The following is a 17,647-nucleotide window of genomic DNA, read 5'->3' on the forward strand; positions in this document are numbered from 1 at the left end:
TGTTTATTCTGAGGCACTGGAAGAAGCCAAAAAAGAAGGGAGGTTGGGGAGAAATTCCTTCCTTTGCAATGATCAGCTTACACCCTGCACCACCAGGTCTGATTACCCTTATCTTTTCTTGCGTAACGACAGTGTTATGACTGCACAGAAGTGACCAGACTTCCAAAAAAAAAAAAGAAACTCCAGCCACAATATTTGACTCTATGCCTCTGGCGGTAAATCCCTTAACACTGGCCACACGCTGCATGAGAAGCTATTTCCTTTGATTTACTCATTTACCAGTTCTCACCTCCATCAGGTGTCCCCTGTTCTTACATTAGCGAACGAGGCAAAAAGAAAAGTCTGTTCGACTCACAGACATAGAGAACAGACATGTGGTTACCAAGGGGGAGGGGTGGATTGGGAGTTTGGGATTAACAGATGCAACCTAGTATACACAGGATGGATAAACAACCAGGTCTTACTGTATAGCACAGGGATACATAGTCAGTATCCTGGGATAAACCATAATGGAAAAGAATGTATACATATGTATAACTGAATCACTTTCCTGTACAGCAGAAATTAATGCAACATTGTAAATCAATTCTACTTCAATAAAATTTTTAAAAAAGAAAAGTCTGGGGCTTCCCTGGTGGTGCAGTGGTTGAGAGTCCGCCTGCCGATGCAGGGGACACGGGTTCGTGCCCCGGTCCGGGAAGATCCCACATGCCGTGGAGCGGCTGGGCCCGTGAGCCATGGCCGCTGAGCCAGCGCGTCCGGAGCCTGTGCTCCGCAACGGGAGAGGCCACAACAGTGAGAGGCCCGCGTACCGCAAAACAAATAATAAAAAAAAAAAAAAAAGAAAAGTCTGTTGGTGTTGCATCATCCCTTTCATTTAGGCAGATTTCATCTGATGTAAATACCCTTTCATCTCTTTTTCTCATATTGCATACTGATTTTAAAAATTTGTTCTTTTTAAAAACTAGGTTTTTAGGGGCTTCCCTGGTGGCACAGTGGTTGAGAATCTGCCTGCCAATGCAGGGGACATGGGTTCGAGCCCTGGTCTGGGAAGACCCCACATGCCATGGAGCAACTAGGCCCGTGTGCCACAACTACTGAGCCTGTGCGTCTGGGCCTTGTGCTCCGCAACAAGAGGGGCCGCGACAGTGAGAGGCCTGTGCACCGCGATGAACAGTGGCCCCTGCTTGCTACAACTAGAGAAAGCCCTCGCACAGAAACAAAGACCCAACACAGCCAAAAAATAAATAAATTAATTAATTAATTAAAAAACAAAAAAACTAGCTTTTTAAAAAATACCAGGACCCAGTTAAAATTATTCAGGCACCACAATATATAGAAAAAGTAAGTATCTCTCCCACTGCAGACCCTTGTCTCCCCAGGCCTCACCTCCAAGCCAGTCATTATTACCAGCTGCTGTGTAAACTCCAGAAACAGCCAAACCCATGTGTGTGTGCATTTCCTCCTTTTAAAATGCATTTTCACATAACAATATATTTTGGAGGGCATTCCATTTTATCATCAGTAGTGCTGCTTCATCCTTTTTCATGGCTGCATCGTATTCCAGTTTGAATACATAATTTATATAACCAGTCTCATACCAATGGATATGTATGTTTCCAGTTGTTTACTCATATATGAAAAGCTCCAACAAAGACCTTGGTATACATGTCTTCACATACAAGTATGTGCACTTTAAATGCTGATAGATATTTCCAGATTGCCCTCCAAAGAAATTACATCAACTTATACCATCACGACTGTATATAAGAACCCTTGCTCCCCACTTCCTTGCCAAAACCATCTAATAATATTTACTATCTTCCATCAAATGACAGCTCTACCTGAAAAACCACACGAGATATAGGGACCTCCAAATAAACACTGGGTCCTGACACTGAGCCTTCTACCCTATCTCTTTTTTTATATCAATTTATATATTTATATATAAATTTATTTATTTATTTTTTTTTATTTTTGGGTCTTCATTGCTGCACACGGGCTTTCTTTAGTTGCACCAAGCAGGGGCTACTCTTCATTGCAGTGCGTGGGCTTCTCACTGTGGTAGCTTCTCTTGTTGTGGAGCACGGGCTTAGGCACGTGGGCTTCAGTAGTTGTGGCTCGTGGGCTCAGTAGTTATGGCGCACGGGCTTAGTTACTCTGGGGCATGTGGGATCTTCCTGGACCAGGGCTTGAACCCGTGTCCCCTGCCTTGGCAGGTGGATTCTTAACCACTGTGCCACCAGGGAAGCCCTACCCTGTCTCTTGTGAAACCAACGTCCCCTGTATAAGCCCTAATACCTAACAGAGCAAAACAAACAAGATGAAAAAAACAGAATGGGATATATGATCAAACAGACTAGCGCCGCCTAGAGGCTCCTTATTTTCAGTACTGCCAAGTTTGCAAACTACTTTGCACTGGTAATTGTGCGTGTGCTTTTTGAGGGTGGGGTAGTGAGAGGAAGCCGTAGTTTTCATCAGATTCTCAAAGTGGTCTGCTGCCAAAAAAGCTAAGAATCACTGACTTAGACAATAAAAAAGAAAGAGAAAATTCAATGTGTATAAAAATCCAAGTGCCTGATTTTATGGCTTAATGTAGATAACTAAATAACACTGTAAACTTACACTCTTAACACATAAAATAATGCAATCACGCTAGAGCATTGATTCTCAAATTCTGGACTCAAAAAATTTCTAAAACAAAGTTTGTCAACCAATATGGTTTTGCCAAAGTTCTATTACATCAAGTGGAGATGTTAACAACAACAACAAAAAAATTACTATGTTCTGTCATCATTTTATAAGACTATTTTAACACCCAGAAGTAGGAAAGATGAAACCTTAGAGTAAAAGGCAGTCCTTTAAATTGAATAAGTTTAACTCTTTAAAGCTCCCTACTCTGCCCCACATTTTCTCACTTCACCATCAGCCCTCAAGTCTGAATGACACAGACAGGAAAATGCTGTCATGCATCATCACTGTCTGTGGGCCGGCCCTCAGAAACTACTGCTATCAGGGACCTGTTTGTTTTTTTTTAAACACCTTTACTGGAGTATAATTGCTTTACAATGGTGTGTTAGTTTCTGCTTTATAACAAAGTGAATCAGTTATACATATACATATGTTCCCATATCTCTTCCCTCTTGCGTCTCGCTCCCTCCCACCCCCCCATCCCACTCCTCTAGGTGGTCACAAAGCACCGAGCTGATCTCCCTGTGCTATGCGGCTGCTTCCCACTAGCTATCTATTTTACGTTTGGTAGTGTATATACGTCCATGCCACTCTCTCACTTTGAGGGACCTGCTCTTATATTCAGGAAAGTCGGGGCTCCTTCACTGTCTTGTTTTTGGTCTGTGCAGCTGAACGATGTAGAGAAAAAAGCACCAGATTTTGAGTCTTGGATTTGCCATTAATTAACTTCCAAAGAGGCATTAAGTTAAGTTACTTAATGCCTCTTTGAACTTCAGTTCTTACGTCAGATGAGAATACTAACCCATTTCCTGCCTACCTCCCAGAACTGACCGGTTCAGATAAATAAACATGTGAGCAAGGTTTTCTGTAAACTATGATTTATGATACGACATGCAAAGTTTATTCAGCTAAAGAGGAGTGAGGTCAGGACTCGACCCCATGACTCTCTGGGGATCCCATATTCTTTTTTTTTTTTTTTTTGCGGTACACGGGCCTCTCACTGTTGTGGCCTCTCCTGTTGCAGAGCACAGGCTCTGGACGTGCAGGCTCAGCGGCCATGGCTCATAGGCCCAGCCGCTCCGCGGCATGTGGGATCTTCCCGGACCGGGGCACGAACCCGTGTCCCCTGCATCGGCAGGCGGACTCTCAACCACTGCGCCACCAGGGAAGCCCAGGATCCCATATTCTTAATCATTAGGATATACTCTTTCCTAACATGATATAATTATTACTGTTATTACTACAATTCTTATATGTTTTCATTCCAACCACTGGCTGAACATACAATAGTTATTAATTTGCAAGACTTGGGCTCCTTTGATATGTTAGCAATACCTGTGCCTACAGATGCCAGCTTTTAGTCTAATTAACAAAGGATTTGCTCAGGAAACATTGATTTCTTTTTATCTTCAGATATTAACCTTTGTAGTAAGACCTATTAGGTAGAACCACTCGGCTACACTGCTAAGGAAAGGCTGAGCATCACTGTACTCAAACTGAACTTATCTGGTGAAAATGTAAAAAATGGGATGTAAAATTAGAAATGTCAGGTCTTTTGAGCAGTGTAGTCACTTTACTAAATCTTCCATAAATTACAGGTAGGCATTAAAACAGTAATGTGAGGCTTAAAACAAAACAAACAAAACAAAACAGTACGTGAGCTCGCTGAAGGCAAAAGATCATACTCAAAGGGACTCTCTGGTATACTATATTTTTCTCATTCATTCAATTTTGTGATTATCTAGAATAAAACACTGTTGACTTTTTCTCTTAATCAAGACAAAATCATCTCTAGTTAAAGCTGACTGTAGCGTTGGTAGGTCAGAGAGGTCAGGTAGGTGAAGAAGGTCAGGGAGGTCAGAGAGGTCAGGGAGGTCATCAGGGAGGTCAGGTCCACAGCAGGGACGCCAGGGCCAGGGCACTGGCAGCAGGATGGGGTCTCCCAGCAGGGAGGGCGGCACTGAGCGCCCCCCATTTGTGCTGCCAGCTGTGCGAGGTGGTGACACCCGGGCCAGCATCCTCCCACGTGGCCCTTCTTCCTGTTCTTTATTCCCCCAGTGCGGGGCCATGTGACCTCACGCCTTCCTTGGTGGCGTCACAAGCGGAGTCCCAGAACTGCCCCCCTTGCCACCCACACTGCTGAGAGCCAACCCTCAGCCCCATCCGCCAGCTCGCCGGCCTTCGGGATCTCTGTGGCCTCCAGCCTCAACCCTCTGCCCAGCTTCTGAGGTCCTACAGAATCAGCGTCCACCCGATTTATCCCATCGCTGTGCCATTACTTCACCAACGCGACCTTACGTCAGGCATGAAGAGGACTTCACCTTTCTTTAGCAGACACATTGCTTGTACTTCTTCTCCTCTCTGGAATTTTCTACCTGCTCCCTCTGCAGGGTCACATAATACAGGGTATATAGGCTTTGGAGTCAGACAAGAGTAGGTATGAATCTCACTCACATTCTTTCTATATATATTTTTAAAACATTTATTGAGCAGGTACAGTGTGTCAGAAACCGCCAAGTTCTTCGTCTCATTAGTTTTTTCATCACACTAAATCTATGAGGCAGCTGTTGTTATTGTCTCCAGTTTACAGGTGAAAAAAAATCTGCAGTTCAGACATTAAGCATAGCCAGTCGGCAGACGGGATGGGATACAAATTCAAAAAGGCCTGGAATTCAGAGCCAATAACCTTAACCGCTACTCATTAGCAACCCTCTAGTTATATGAGCTTAAGCAAGCTATGTAACCTCTCTAATCCTTAATATTCTCATGTATAAACAGGGATATAAATGTCTACTCAGCAGGATTAATGAGATCACGTATACGACGCTACTATCAAAGAGCCTGGCGTCCAAAAGAGGCTTCTAAATGTTTCTCTCTCTCTTTTCTGTCCAATGACATTCCCCTCATCTTTTACATCCTGCCTCTTCCATGAAGGGTCCTTGAAAGACGGAATGAACTGCGTCAGCCCACCGTGGTCTCTTCCTCCTGTACAACCCAAGAGGTCTAAAATTTAGTTTCAAATTGTTTTCCAACCATTTCATGTAAGTTAGTTTTTGTTTTTTCACCTGAAGTCTTTCATAAGTAGCAGCCACATATACTTCAGTTACATCCCCTGTTCTCTGCAAAGTACATCGCAAGAACGAGATAAATGTGGACTGGATTAGCGATGCAGCCCCTGGATACAGTCTAAGACAGATTTTGCTTTAGAAAAATTTCATTCTGTATTTCCAAGTGCTTATAAAAACGGTATCATGGTAAATGCAGATTCTTAATCTATTGTTTATCCAGCACGACGGGTAAAAATGAATTGAAAACGAGGAACAAACTGGAACTTAACTGATACATCTTACTGAACTGCTCTATTACCAAGGAAATCATGTTGATACTAGAAAACATTAATAGCGTCCATCCTTAGATATATACCGCAGCCGTTAGGATTTAAGTGTTCCATCCATGTGTTGATTTTTCACAGCTGGTGATTTCCCTCTGCGGTCGTTAGAAAGACGATGAAGGTAACTGGGATTTATAGAATTGGCTAACTATTGTGTTAAGCCAGTCCTGGGAGTGAGCCAAGATAAGAAGCCAGAAATGACTCCACTGATACGAACGAGAGCCAAACAGCCAAGGCAACTGACTTAAGGCTCCAGACACGGTCTATTCTCCGTAAGCTCCTGAACTATGCCTAAGACCACTGAAATCCGGCCCAGCAGACGCCACAGAAGGAAGAGGGTGCCAAGACCTCGCCTGGCCCTTTTCCACCCGCAGGGCCTACCTTAACCACGTCCCAGAACTGCACATGGCTGCTTCCCGTCCATCGCCACGTGAGGGCCCAAGTCCTCCTGTCAGGCTTAGCTTCATCCTGGACCCTTCGCTAGACCTTGAGTTTTACCTGTTACCTTTTTACCAAAACAATCTGACCCATTTCCACCTACAGTTTCTCAATTTGAGTCTCTTGACTTGAACAGCGCTGGTGGGAGTCAAAAGGAAAGTCCACAGTGTGGACATGTGGACTTCAGGAGCCGGATGGAGGGTGGTGTGGACATGTGGACTTCAGGAGCCGGATGGAGGGTGCCAACTACACTGTCAAGTAAGGGCCGGGCTAAAGGGAAAGATGTCTTAAAGGAAGAAAGTCTCAGGTTAGCTATTTCCACTATTTGTGAAGAACTGGCCAATTTCTGATACAATCAGAAAGAAACAATTTTAAATGCCAATTTCATACTACGTTTTAAAAAGTTATCTATTTCCTTAGAGAAATATGTCAAACACTTTGACTTGATGTATCTGAATGAAAAGACACTAAATCAATACCTAAGCTTCCAGGCAGCCAGAGGATTTATGAAACCCAAACAAGCGGCCTGAAGACAGTCTACGTTTCTGTGACAAACTTCCGGAGCTTCTATAACCTCCCTGGGTAATTACAGTGTCTCAGGTTTCTCTTCATTCTGCTGACTGTCCCTCCCAGTGACACTTGCACACAATATATTATACCTTTTATTTAGTAGGGAGGGTATGTCAACACAAAGTCAAATATGCAGATGAAATTCAAAGCAGGCAATCTCCTGGAAGTTTTCAGAGTTTTACAATTGGCATCCTACATTGGCAGCCAAATGACTGTGCCCAATTTCGTCTCAGGATGTGAAGAAAACCTATGTGTGCATCCCTGATGAAATAATTTGTTGCAGTTTTCCTTCACATGAAAATTCCAGAAGACAGTGTCTAAACCTTTCATCCTAATCACTCCTTTCTGCCATATGCACATCATTAGGCTACCTGGGCGATGCCTGGATGGTTAAGGGTCACAGAGAAGAAGGCTCTTATTATGAATATTTACCAACCCATATTTAAGATAAAGGAGCCGCAGGGTTTAAAAAGCTCTCACACTACTATAAAACATGTAGCCTCATTCTTGCTAGAAAGTATACATTTCTTGTCCAGAAAGTCTGAAACAGAAGTCTCAAATTCTCTTTAGGAGTAAAAGGAAACAATGTCATAAAATTAGTTCCAGAAACTGCAGGTAATCTCTAGGATGGTTCCCATAAATGGACAAAAAGGAACCCATGGCCATCCTCTCACAAGTACAGGGGTCCCAAAGCAAAGATAGACAACTCACCCAGCCAGAGCCCCTCTCAGTAACGCCAAGTGGGTAGTAATTCATTTCTGCTGGTCACTGGGTTCCAGTGAAGGAAACTGAAATGTCATACCTTCATTCACAACACTGTCTCATGGAATTATTTTTTCCGGATTCCTTGGGAAGTTAAAGTATTTGAGAAGAATATCAGGAACTGTTGTTTCAGCCTGTTTTGTGAGTAGATAATCGCCTTCCAACTCCATTATTGCAGGAAATGATGTGTATGGCATTGTTCCTAGTGGGGAGAGCACTGCGTTTCAGCCAGACCCGTACATGCTTATTAAACAAAACAAGAGCGTGCAGCCTAAGTCACTTCGCTGAACTCAGACTTTTTGAATCTGGTCTCTAGATAAGAGACTGGCCCCAGACAACCTACCCACATCCCAATAACATGCTTTTGAAAGGGTGTAAGCAAAACTTGTTTTGAGAAATGAGGAATTTCACCAATACTACTAAATGTGGCAAATGAATAACTCCAATAAATTAAGTGCTATCAAAATGGGTTCAGCAGAGACCTATGTGAAAGGCTTGATTTTTCTCTCATTTGGGTCTAAATCAAAGACCAGCCTGGGAACTAGAAGTAAAACACATTTCATCCTGAGAAGTACCTATGAGTCTGTGGAATATATTAGCTGGTTTTCCTGACATGTGACATCATTTGTGGTACCAGCTGTATGGATGTGCCATCTAAGGGTTTAGAAAACTAGTATTTCTTTGGCTTTAATATGTATTTTAGGATCACAGAAAGCAGTCTGATCTAGCTAAGTGCTCCAAGAAGAGAGAGCTGCTATGGACTTCTCTTTAAGAAGCTTAAGCTACTTATGATCATGACCTATCAACCTTTCTATGGGTGGATTACAAAGAGTAAGTTCCTAAATGGACATCTAGAAGAGATGGTGATGATAATACAACTGTTATAAAAGCAAACGTTAAATACAGCACTTATACGTCAGGCTCTGTTTAAAATATATGACGTAAGTTAACGAAGTTAATCCTCAGAACAAACTAGGTAGGTTTTGGTACTTTTACTACCCATATTTTACAGATGCGGACAGTGAGGCACAGAGAGCTTAGGTAACTTGCCCACGGTCACCTAGCTAATAAGTAGCAGAGGTGGAATTTGAACTCGTAGTGGACACTCTTACCCCTCAACTATCCCACCTCTGGGAACCTCTGGTGGTTCTCAGACACTTCTGTCCGATTCAGTTACGATACAATGATCTTATCTCCTCTTCATAGAGATTATTATTTGGATGGTTTGGTAATGAAATGAGAAGCACCAAACATTTTCTGGTTAGAGTCTAAATATTTTTAATAGAAACACCATAGTTCTATTATAATTCAACTTTAGTTTCCAGTAGTTTCTGTAGAGAGATTTTATTTTTCCCTGGAACAGTATGCTGCAGTGCTATATATGTTACTTCAATAAAGAGGAAACTATTTCTATGGAATGTCTAATGCCTAGCATTGTCATTCAAAAGCTTAAGGATCTTTAAATGATTTTTAAAAATCCATTACTAAATGTAGAATTAAGTTTAAGAAATACCTCAGTTCTTTCATATTATACCTTAAAAAAATCAGGTGTAAAGAAATACAGGTTCAAAGACTATAGCATATCTATCCATCCATCCATCCATTCAATGAGTAAGTCCCACATGCCAGGTACTGGGAATATAGAATGGATAAGGCAGACAAGGTTCCTGCCTTCATGGGCTTATGTTCTAGTCAGCGAAACATTAAATACCAATGGGAGGGCGCTATTTAAGGCTTGAGTGGTCAGGGAAGGCCTCTTGGAGGAGGGAGCGTTTGAACAGAGAGCTAAGGAAAGAGAGGGAGGGAATCTCGGTGGGATCTGAGGGAAGAGCACGTCAGGCAAAGGCTCCCAGGTGGAAATGAGCTCAGGTGTGTTTGAAGATCAGCAAGAAAGCCAGCGTGGCCAGATGGAACTAAGCGAGGTGTACGGGGAGGGAGATGAAACGTGACAGCAACAGGACCTCGCAGGCCATGCAAAGGGGCTTGGATTTAATTGAGCGGGAGAGGGTGTCATTAGAGGGTTTAAGTCGGTGAGTGACAAGATCTGCTCCGTGCTTTCTAAAGGATCCATGGCTGCTGCGTGGAAAATGGATTGGGTAGGGCTGGGGGAAGCAAGAGGATGAGCAAGGAGACGGTAAGAACCAGCGGTGCACGGAGAACACCGCGGTGGCTGAGACCAGAATTGCAGGCGTAGAGGTGGTAAGAATTGGTGGTTAGACCCGGGATAACGAAGGCAGAGCCAAGTTGCTAACTGATGGATTGGATGTGGGGCGTGGGGTGAGTACTGATGCCTGGATTTTGACCCAAGCAACTGGATAAACAGTGGTGCTGTACACAGAGCTGGGAAGCCTGGGGGAGCAGGTCTGAGAGGAAGAGGCAGCAAGATCTCTTCAGACACCGAAGTCTGACGTACATTCTAGAGACCTACGTGGAGGTGCTAATCGGGCAGCTGAATATATGAGGGCGAAAGTCAGGGCTGGAGATATAAACTGGGTGTCGAGAAAAGCATGGGATGGGGCTGCAGGGAAGAGAACAGGCTGGAAATCTGAGGCACAGCAACAATCAGAGCCTGGAAGAGGAGGCCCACAGAGGGGAGAAGGCAAAGCAGGACTGTGTGGCCGTCAGGGACCCAGGTGAAGACAGCGTCTCTAGAAGGAGGGAGGGATCAACTGTGTCAGCTGCTGATAGAGTAACATGAACCGAGGACCAAGCACTGGATTTGGCCTGACGGAGGCTTCTGGTGACCTCGGTAAGAGGGGCTTCAGTGGAGGAGCGGTACTGAAGGAGGGGCTGGGATGGGCTCAGGGGAGAATACAAGGTAAGGTAAGTTCTTTCCAGGCATTCTGCTATAAATGTGAGCAGAGGGGCAGAGCAGCAGTTAAAGGGTAAATGTGGAGCCTGGCGGATGGGGGGCGTCCCGGGTTTAGGAGGCAGTTCTAACACGCTTGTAATATGTTAAATGAAGGATTTTGCATAATCTTTTAAGTTTTTATTTTTCATCTTCTAAAAAATGGAAATAAAACTAGTTTAATTGATTATAACTAATGTTTGAAACACGCATTTTTCTTCTGTACACAATTAATCAAAGTTTTGTTTTGTTTTGTGTTTAAGACACGATGGGGACCTAGACTTGGCTCAGCCAGTCCGCTGGCCACAGCAACTATGCATATTGCCTCTTACTTTTCACTTGCTGTAGCCTTGAGTTTTCCTTTTCCGAACACTTAAAAAGGAACTTGTCCTTTTCTTTACTAAAATTGAATCTAGGTGGGCAATGGAAACCAGACCTCACAGGTGCGTCACCCGCCTCCCCCTTGGGGCTCTCTCCCCTCTCCCTGCTGTCACCACCAAGCATGTTTGAGACTGGGGGTCAGCTCCTTCCTTAATTCCCTCCACACAGCGGAGATCATGTTGGAACATTAAAAAAAAAGGGTTTCACTAAAGACTGGGGGTCACAAAATGTTACGAGTCACAAAATATAACCAGATAATCTGGTTTATAAAGCGTAACTCACTCAACTTTGGCCCAGGCCCTCCTACAAAGACTCCCTGACCACCTCCATACGAGGCAGAGGTCATCTGTAACCCCTACCCACTAAGGCTGCTATCAAGTGTGCCTAGACTTCCGAAATTCCAGATGAACAGGCATTTAAAAACATTATGGGGACAGGAGGGGAGAGAGAGGTTTCCACACCTGCCTGGTCCTAAGAATCACCACTTTTTCGGGTGATTAACATTAGGAATGTCCACACATTCCAGGATTCAAGTGTTGTCTTACTGTGTCCCTAATGAAATACCTCCATGAGATGATAAGAGAATAAACCCAGAATCGATACACACAAACACGTGTATCCGATACGGACGAGAGGAAGGCGTTTTGTCATCCTCTCCGGCGTGTAGACACCAGTGGGACCCGGCACCTCCAACAGCACTGACTCACTTCATGGTAACCCATGTCTGGGATGGCGGGATCAGTTCAGGCAAGAAAGAAGAAAAGAAATGAAAATAAACCCTGGGGGCTGCTCCCCCCAGCCCCCGTCACTTCTCCAGCCCCAGTGGAAGCCTATGGGAAGCAAACTCACAGCCAACTGGTCGGCTCACAGGACGTCCCACCTTAAGAGGGCCAGGGACAAAACGTTATGGGAGCTCACTGAACCTGCAAATGGAGGTTCCTTTTACCCGGTGGTGCGTTTAAAGAACTATCACTGTCACCTAAGTACGTTAAAAACGTGTGTGTGTGTTGGTGGTGAAGAGGGATGCTTCTCTTCTCTCATCTACTACTTAATCTCAACAAGTCATTTAAAAAACTTGAACATCTCTTTAGCACCAGATAAGAAACGGTGATACTTCATTGGGAAGTGGGATGGAGAACTTTCTGTTTCAAGGCAGTAAGTGTAACAACAGCAAGGAAAGCAGACTGGAGAGAGGCCGGAACTGGGGATGAGGGAGGATTCGGCCTCTACCAAAGAAGCCTCCCTTCAGGAATGGATTCTTCCACCCCCGTTCCTAGCCGGCAATACTGCTTCCAGAGCTGCAGTCCAGTTCCCACAAGATGAAACTCTAAATACATCTCTCAAAAAAAAAAAAAAAAAAAAAAAAGGCCTTCAATATAGTGGCTGATTACTAGCTTACATCACTGGTCCTGCTGCTGGTACTATAATACTTTGAGACACAACAGTCTTTGTGGCTAGAAAAGCCTGATCACTATGTACATCATTGTTTCTATCTGAAGATTCATTCCCAAACAGATATCTATTTGGTAATTGGGAGTCACTGTATTTTCCAAAAGATGTCAACTTTCTACTTTCACAGTATATAGTTTATCTTAAAAGCTTTCCTGAGAGAAATAGCAAATATTATAAGCTAGATGACAGACCAGAAACCTGATGGTGTAGACTAAAAATAACAGAACATGTTCATCTAGTCTTTACCTTCATATTCATCCACTGTGAAACACAAATGTAACAAAAATAGCAAGGGTAATTCAAACCTCACTTAATCAAACTCATTACTAGCCTTATACTATGGAGAGAACTTTTTTTTTTTTTTAACACACAGCACATGTTCTAAGCATGGGATAGAGAACAGCACAAAACACATTCTTTGTCCTTGAATAACTTAATCTTCTGGGAAAGGAAATGGGAAATCCTTAAATAGGCCTAGCTGCCTAATAAAAGCCCATAGTATTTTCTCACTAATGTATAAAAGCAAAATATTTATCTAGAAGATAAAGATATCTTAACATCTTTTTGATCTTCCTAATAGTGATGCTGTTCTCAAAAGCAAAAAAATTCAGTCACTTGGGCTAACAATTATGATTATATATAAAAAAGCAACAGGGCTGATTATCTAAATTTTGTTGTCATAAGAAATATAAACAGTGCATAGACATACCTATATATGGATGTTAAAAATTCTCACAATCTTAAATTCCAAACTGAGATCTTCATCGCTATCCCTGCCCTGTCTAGACTAGGAATTGCTATTTTCAGTCACATTCTCAAAAACCCACGCGCAGGGTAGCAATTTCCTCTATCAATCACACATCTGAGTCTATAGCGCAACCTTCCTGTCACACTGTCATTGTGCCACACAGTCTCATTAACCTACAGGCTATGCACAAATTAATAAAGTTGGAAGTGATGTGAAAATTGTCTAAGTGATGTAAATTTAGCGATGGAAGCATAACTGAAACTTAGGTCTTTTGACTCTCAAACAAGTGCACTTTCCAATTTCCAGTCTTCTCTGATATTTTCAACACCAAAGAAGTCTAGTAATTATTGTATGAACTTGCCAGTATTTTCATTTGTGTTTTTGATAAACAAGGGCAGAAACTGAGCTTTATGCATTTTTTAAAAATCCCTACAATTTATCTAGGAATACAAAGTGGCTGGACCACAGGTGCTTCATAAATGCTTAATGAACTAAACTGAACCGGATATTCTGCCATTCTTCTCACTCTCCAAATCCTACTGAATTCAAATTTTATCTTTATTACTAATGATTCTCTGATTATAACTTACAAAGATAGTTCCTACTAGGAATTCGCTTAATCATAAACTGTTTTCCTGGTAGAGCATCGTCTTTGATATGATACTGTGTAATACTATTGTCCTGGTTCTTCTATTTCGTTATTACATGTGCAAAACTGATCATAAATTCCATTAAGATGGAGTGCTATTATTGACTATAGTTCTCTTGGAATACAATCCAGCACAGCACAATGCTTCGATGAATAAATGTGTATTAAATTCTACTTTGGCGTCCATAGTTGGTGGGAAAAAGATACCCTGACAACCAGCTCTTTAATTCCTACTATTATTTTCCACCAATTACCGTATTTTTGTCTCTAAAAATTAATTTGGAAGTTATAAAACTATAATTTGGAGGAAAGGACCAAGGTTTTTTTCCAAATCCATTTAAAAACATTATGGGGAATGCGCTGTTTCTTGACTTGATTTTGGCTACACAAGATGTAACCTAATGAATTGTGTACTATTCTACACTTCAGGATAAAGTCCAAAGCCTCACCAGGGGTTTTTACTGTACTTTTACTGCTAATAATACCTTCACATCAATAATATAATTTATAAATCTGTATGTATGAAACATGAAGAAAGTTAGGAAAAAATAACAATTCTCAAAAGTACTCCTAACTCTCCAGGGATACTATATATATGCTTTCTTAAATTTTGACAATTTTGCTCAGGATATAACTCACTTTCATTATTTCTTACACATTTTTGTTCACAGATGGTATGCACCCATCTACACAAAACTGCTTAGTGGGGAAAAAAAAAAAAATCTGTTATCACAGTGACACCTGCTGGTTTTTAGCTACAAATTTTAGATCCCGAGAAAAAAACAAATTCTTTAGCGTCAACATTTTTCTTAGTAAAATTAAATAGTTTCCATCTTAATAAATTATTTGATATATAATTAATTTTAAAATAAATTTATTCAATATACAATGGACCGCATAAGGTTTGTGTGTGTGATCACAACCTCACTGTAATTTTATGAACTATTTTTCTAAAAAAGATACATCTCCAAAGCTGCTTAAGCATTTCAGAGTACATGAAATTAAAAAAAAAAAAAAAATTTAACTTATGGCTTTCTATTCAGATTCTCTACAAATTCTGTTTTAAGGGACTCACTATAGAAGCCTTAAAAATATTTACAAAATTGTTTCTCTGAAGAACTGTAATTTAAAAAATATGGACGATTTCATAAAAGTCAAGAATTTGATCTAGAATTCTTTTCTTGTGATGAGAACTTTAAGATCCGCTCTCAGTACTTTTCAAATATACAATATTGTTAACTACAGTCACCATGCTGCACATTACATCCCCAGAACTTATAACTGAAATCTTGTATCCTTTGACCACCCCCCAACCCATTTTACCCACACCCACCCCTGCCGCTGGCAATCACCAATCTGTTGTTTCTATGAGGTTTTTGTTTGTTTTAGGTTCTAAATAGAAGTGACATCATTTAGTATTTCTCTTTCTCTGACAGATTTCACTTAGCATAATGCCTTCAAGGTCCATCCATGTTGTTGCAAATGGCAGGGTTTCCTTCCTTCTCGTGGCTGAGTAATATTCCGTTGTATGTGTATATATACACACATCACATCTTCTTTATCCATTCATCCACTGATGGACACTTAGGTTGTTACCATGTCTTGGCTATTGTAAATAATGCTGCAATGAACATGGGGGTACAGATGATCTCTTCCAGATAGTGATTGTTTCTTTTGGATATATACTCAGAAGTGAAACTGTTCGATCATATACCAGTTATAGTTTTAAATTTTTTGAGGACCCTCCACAATGTTTTCCATAGAGGCTACACCAATACAATCCCACCAACAGTGTATGAGGGCTCCTTTTTCTCTACATCCTCACCAGTACTTGCTATCTCTTTTCTTTTTGATGACAGTCATCCCAACAGGGGTGAGGTGATATCTCATCATGGTTTTGATTTGCATTTCCCTGATGATTAGTGATGTTGAGCATGTTTCATGTACCTGTCGGCCATTTGTTTATCTCCCTTGGAAAAGTGTCTATTCAGTTATACAAGTTCTTTATATTTTTTGGATATTAACCCCTTATTACATATATAATTTGCAAATATTTTCTTCCACTCTGTAGGTTACCTTTCCATTTTGTTGATGTTTCCTTTGCTGTGCAGAAGCTTTTTATTTGCTATAGTCCCACTTGTTTATTTTTGCTTTTGTTGCCTTTGCTTTTGGTTTCATAACCAAAAAATCACTGCTAAGACGAATGTCAAGGAGCTCACCCCGTTTTCTTCTACTAGTTTTATGGTGTAAGATGGAGGTGTCGTTTCAACCTTTCCATGTGGCTGTCCACTTTTCCCAGCACCATTTATTATAGAAACTGTCCTTTCCCCACTGTATATTCTTGGCTCCTCTGTCATAAATTAACTGACCATATACATATGAGTTTATTTCTGGGCTCTGTTCCATTGGTCTATGTGTTTTTATGCCAATACCATACTGTTTTGATTACTGTAGCTTAGTAATATAGTTTGAAATCAGGAAGCACCTCCAGCTTTGTTCTTCTTTCTCAAGATTGCTTTGGCTATTTGGGCTCTTTTGTGGTTCCAAACTTCAGTATTGTTTATTTCTGTGAAAAATGCCATTGAAATTTTGATAGGGATTTCACTAAATCTGTAGATTGCTTTGGGTAGTATGAACATGTTAACAATATTAATCCTTCCAATCCATGAGCATGAAATATCTTCCATTTATTTCTTTAATATCTTTCATCAATATATTGTAGTTTTTGGTGTACAAATCTTTCACCTCTATTTCTAGGTATTTTACTCTTTTTGATGCAATTGTAAACGACATTGTTTTCTTAATTTCTCTTTTCAATCGTTCATTGTTAGTGAATAGAAACACAGCAGGTCCTTGTATATTGATTTTGAAACCTGCAAGTTTACTGAATTTATTAGTTGTAAGTTTCTTCGATGGAGTCTATGATAAACAATATCATAGAAGTAAAACTATTTGCAGATGACACTGACTTCTCTTATAGTCAAAAGTTTCACTCATAAATAATACCTCTATGGAGACTGGAAGTGTTCAGATTGAAAGCCTATGTGTGACAGAAACAAAAAAGAGAATTCACAATGTATATTGGAGGCATTTGTGATTCCTCCAGATTTTCATGAAACCTTGGGTTTAATACCACAAATCTACTTCTATCTATATACTCATAATAGGGACCCGGGATGTTTTCACAAACTATATACAACAATGCCCTAAAAAGAAAAAAAAAAAAAGAAATCCAAAATGAAATATACAGATAAGAGTTATACAGGTTCAAAATGAGACTGCTATACTCTTATTTGCTTTTATTAGCTCATGAATAGTAAAAAGAATCCAATAGAAGTAATGGAAACAATCAAATTAGTTCACAGATAATAATAAGAAAACACAAAATAGAAACTATTGAACATTAGGCACAATGATTGAAAGAAAAGGTATCATCCTTTATACTAGAATATGGACAAGGTCTTTTGGGAGGGAAATTTGAATATAATAAAATCAACATATACCTAACATACCTTTCTGAACAGAGAAATCTCCAATAGCTACTGAACACCAAAAATGCTAGAAAAAAAGTTTAACTGTATTTATTTTTACTTTATTATTTTTTTCTTATTGGAGTATAATTGCTTTACAATGTTGTGTTAGTTAACTGTATTTTTTATTCATGGCTAAGTTCATCGCAAATTAATGAAAACAACTGAAGGCAGATCGGGAAAAAGT

The 17,647-nt window shown here is 40.8% G+C and overlaps 1 protein-coding gene across 6 annotated transcripts in view; it reads right to left on the reverse strand.

Moving 5' to 3' along the window:
- The window catches only part of BLOC1S5 (biogenesis of lysosomal organelles complex 1 subunit 5), a 120,694-nt gene that overhangs the window by 58,682 nt on the left and 44,365 nt on the right, over positions 1-17,647 (reverse strand). For 2 of the 6 annotated variants that reach the window (XM_073810303.1, XM_073810305.1), the window contains exon 5: positions 3,717-8,054. The exons of 3 other annotated variants lie outside the window; for them this stretch is intronic. In XM_073810303.1, the coding sequence (XP_073666404.1) occupies positions 8,022-8,054 (33 nt within the window). In that variant the 3' untranslated portion in view covers positions 3,717-8,021. Of the gene's footprint in view, positions 1-3,716; positions 8,055-17,647 lie in introns of those variants that run through there. One more of the 6 variants, XR_012334314.1, reaches the window with a different exon arrangement.

Source organism: Tursiops truncatus, chromosome 10 (genome assembly GCF_011762595.2).
Source record: "Tursiops truncatus isolate mTurTru1 chromosome 10, mTurTru1.mat.Y, whole genome shotgun sequence".
Classification (NCBI taxonomy): domain Eukaryota; kingdom Metazoa; phylum Chordata; class Mammalia; order Artiodactyla; family Delphinidae; genus Tursiops; species Tursiops truncatus.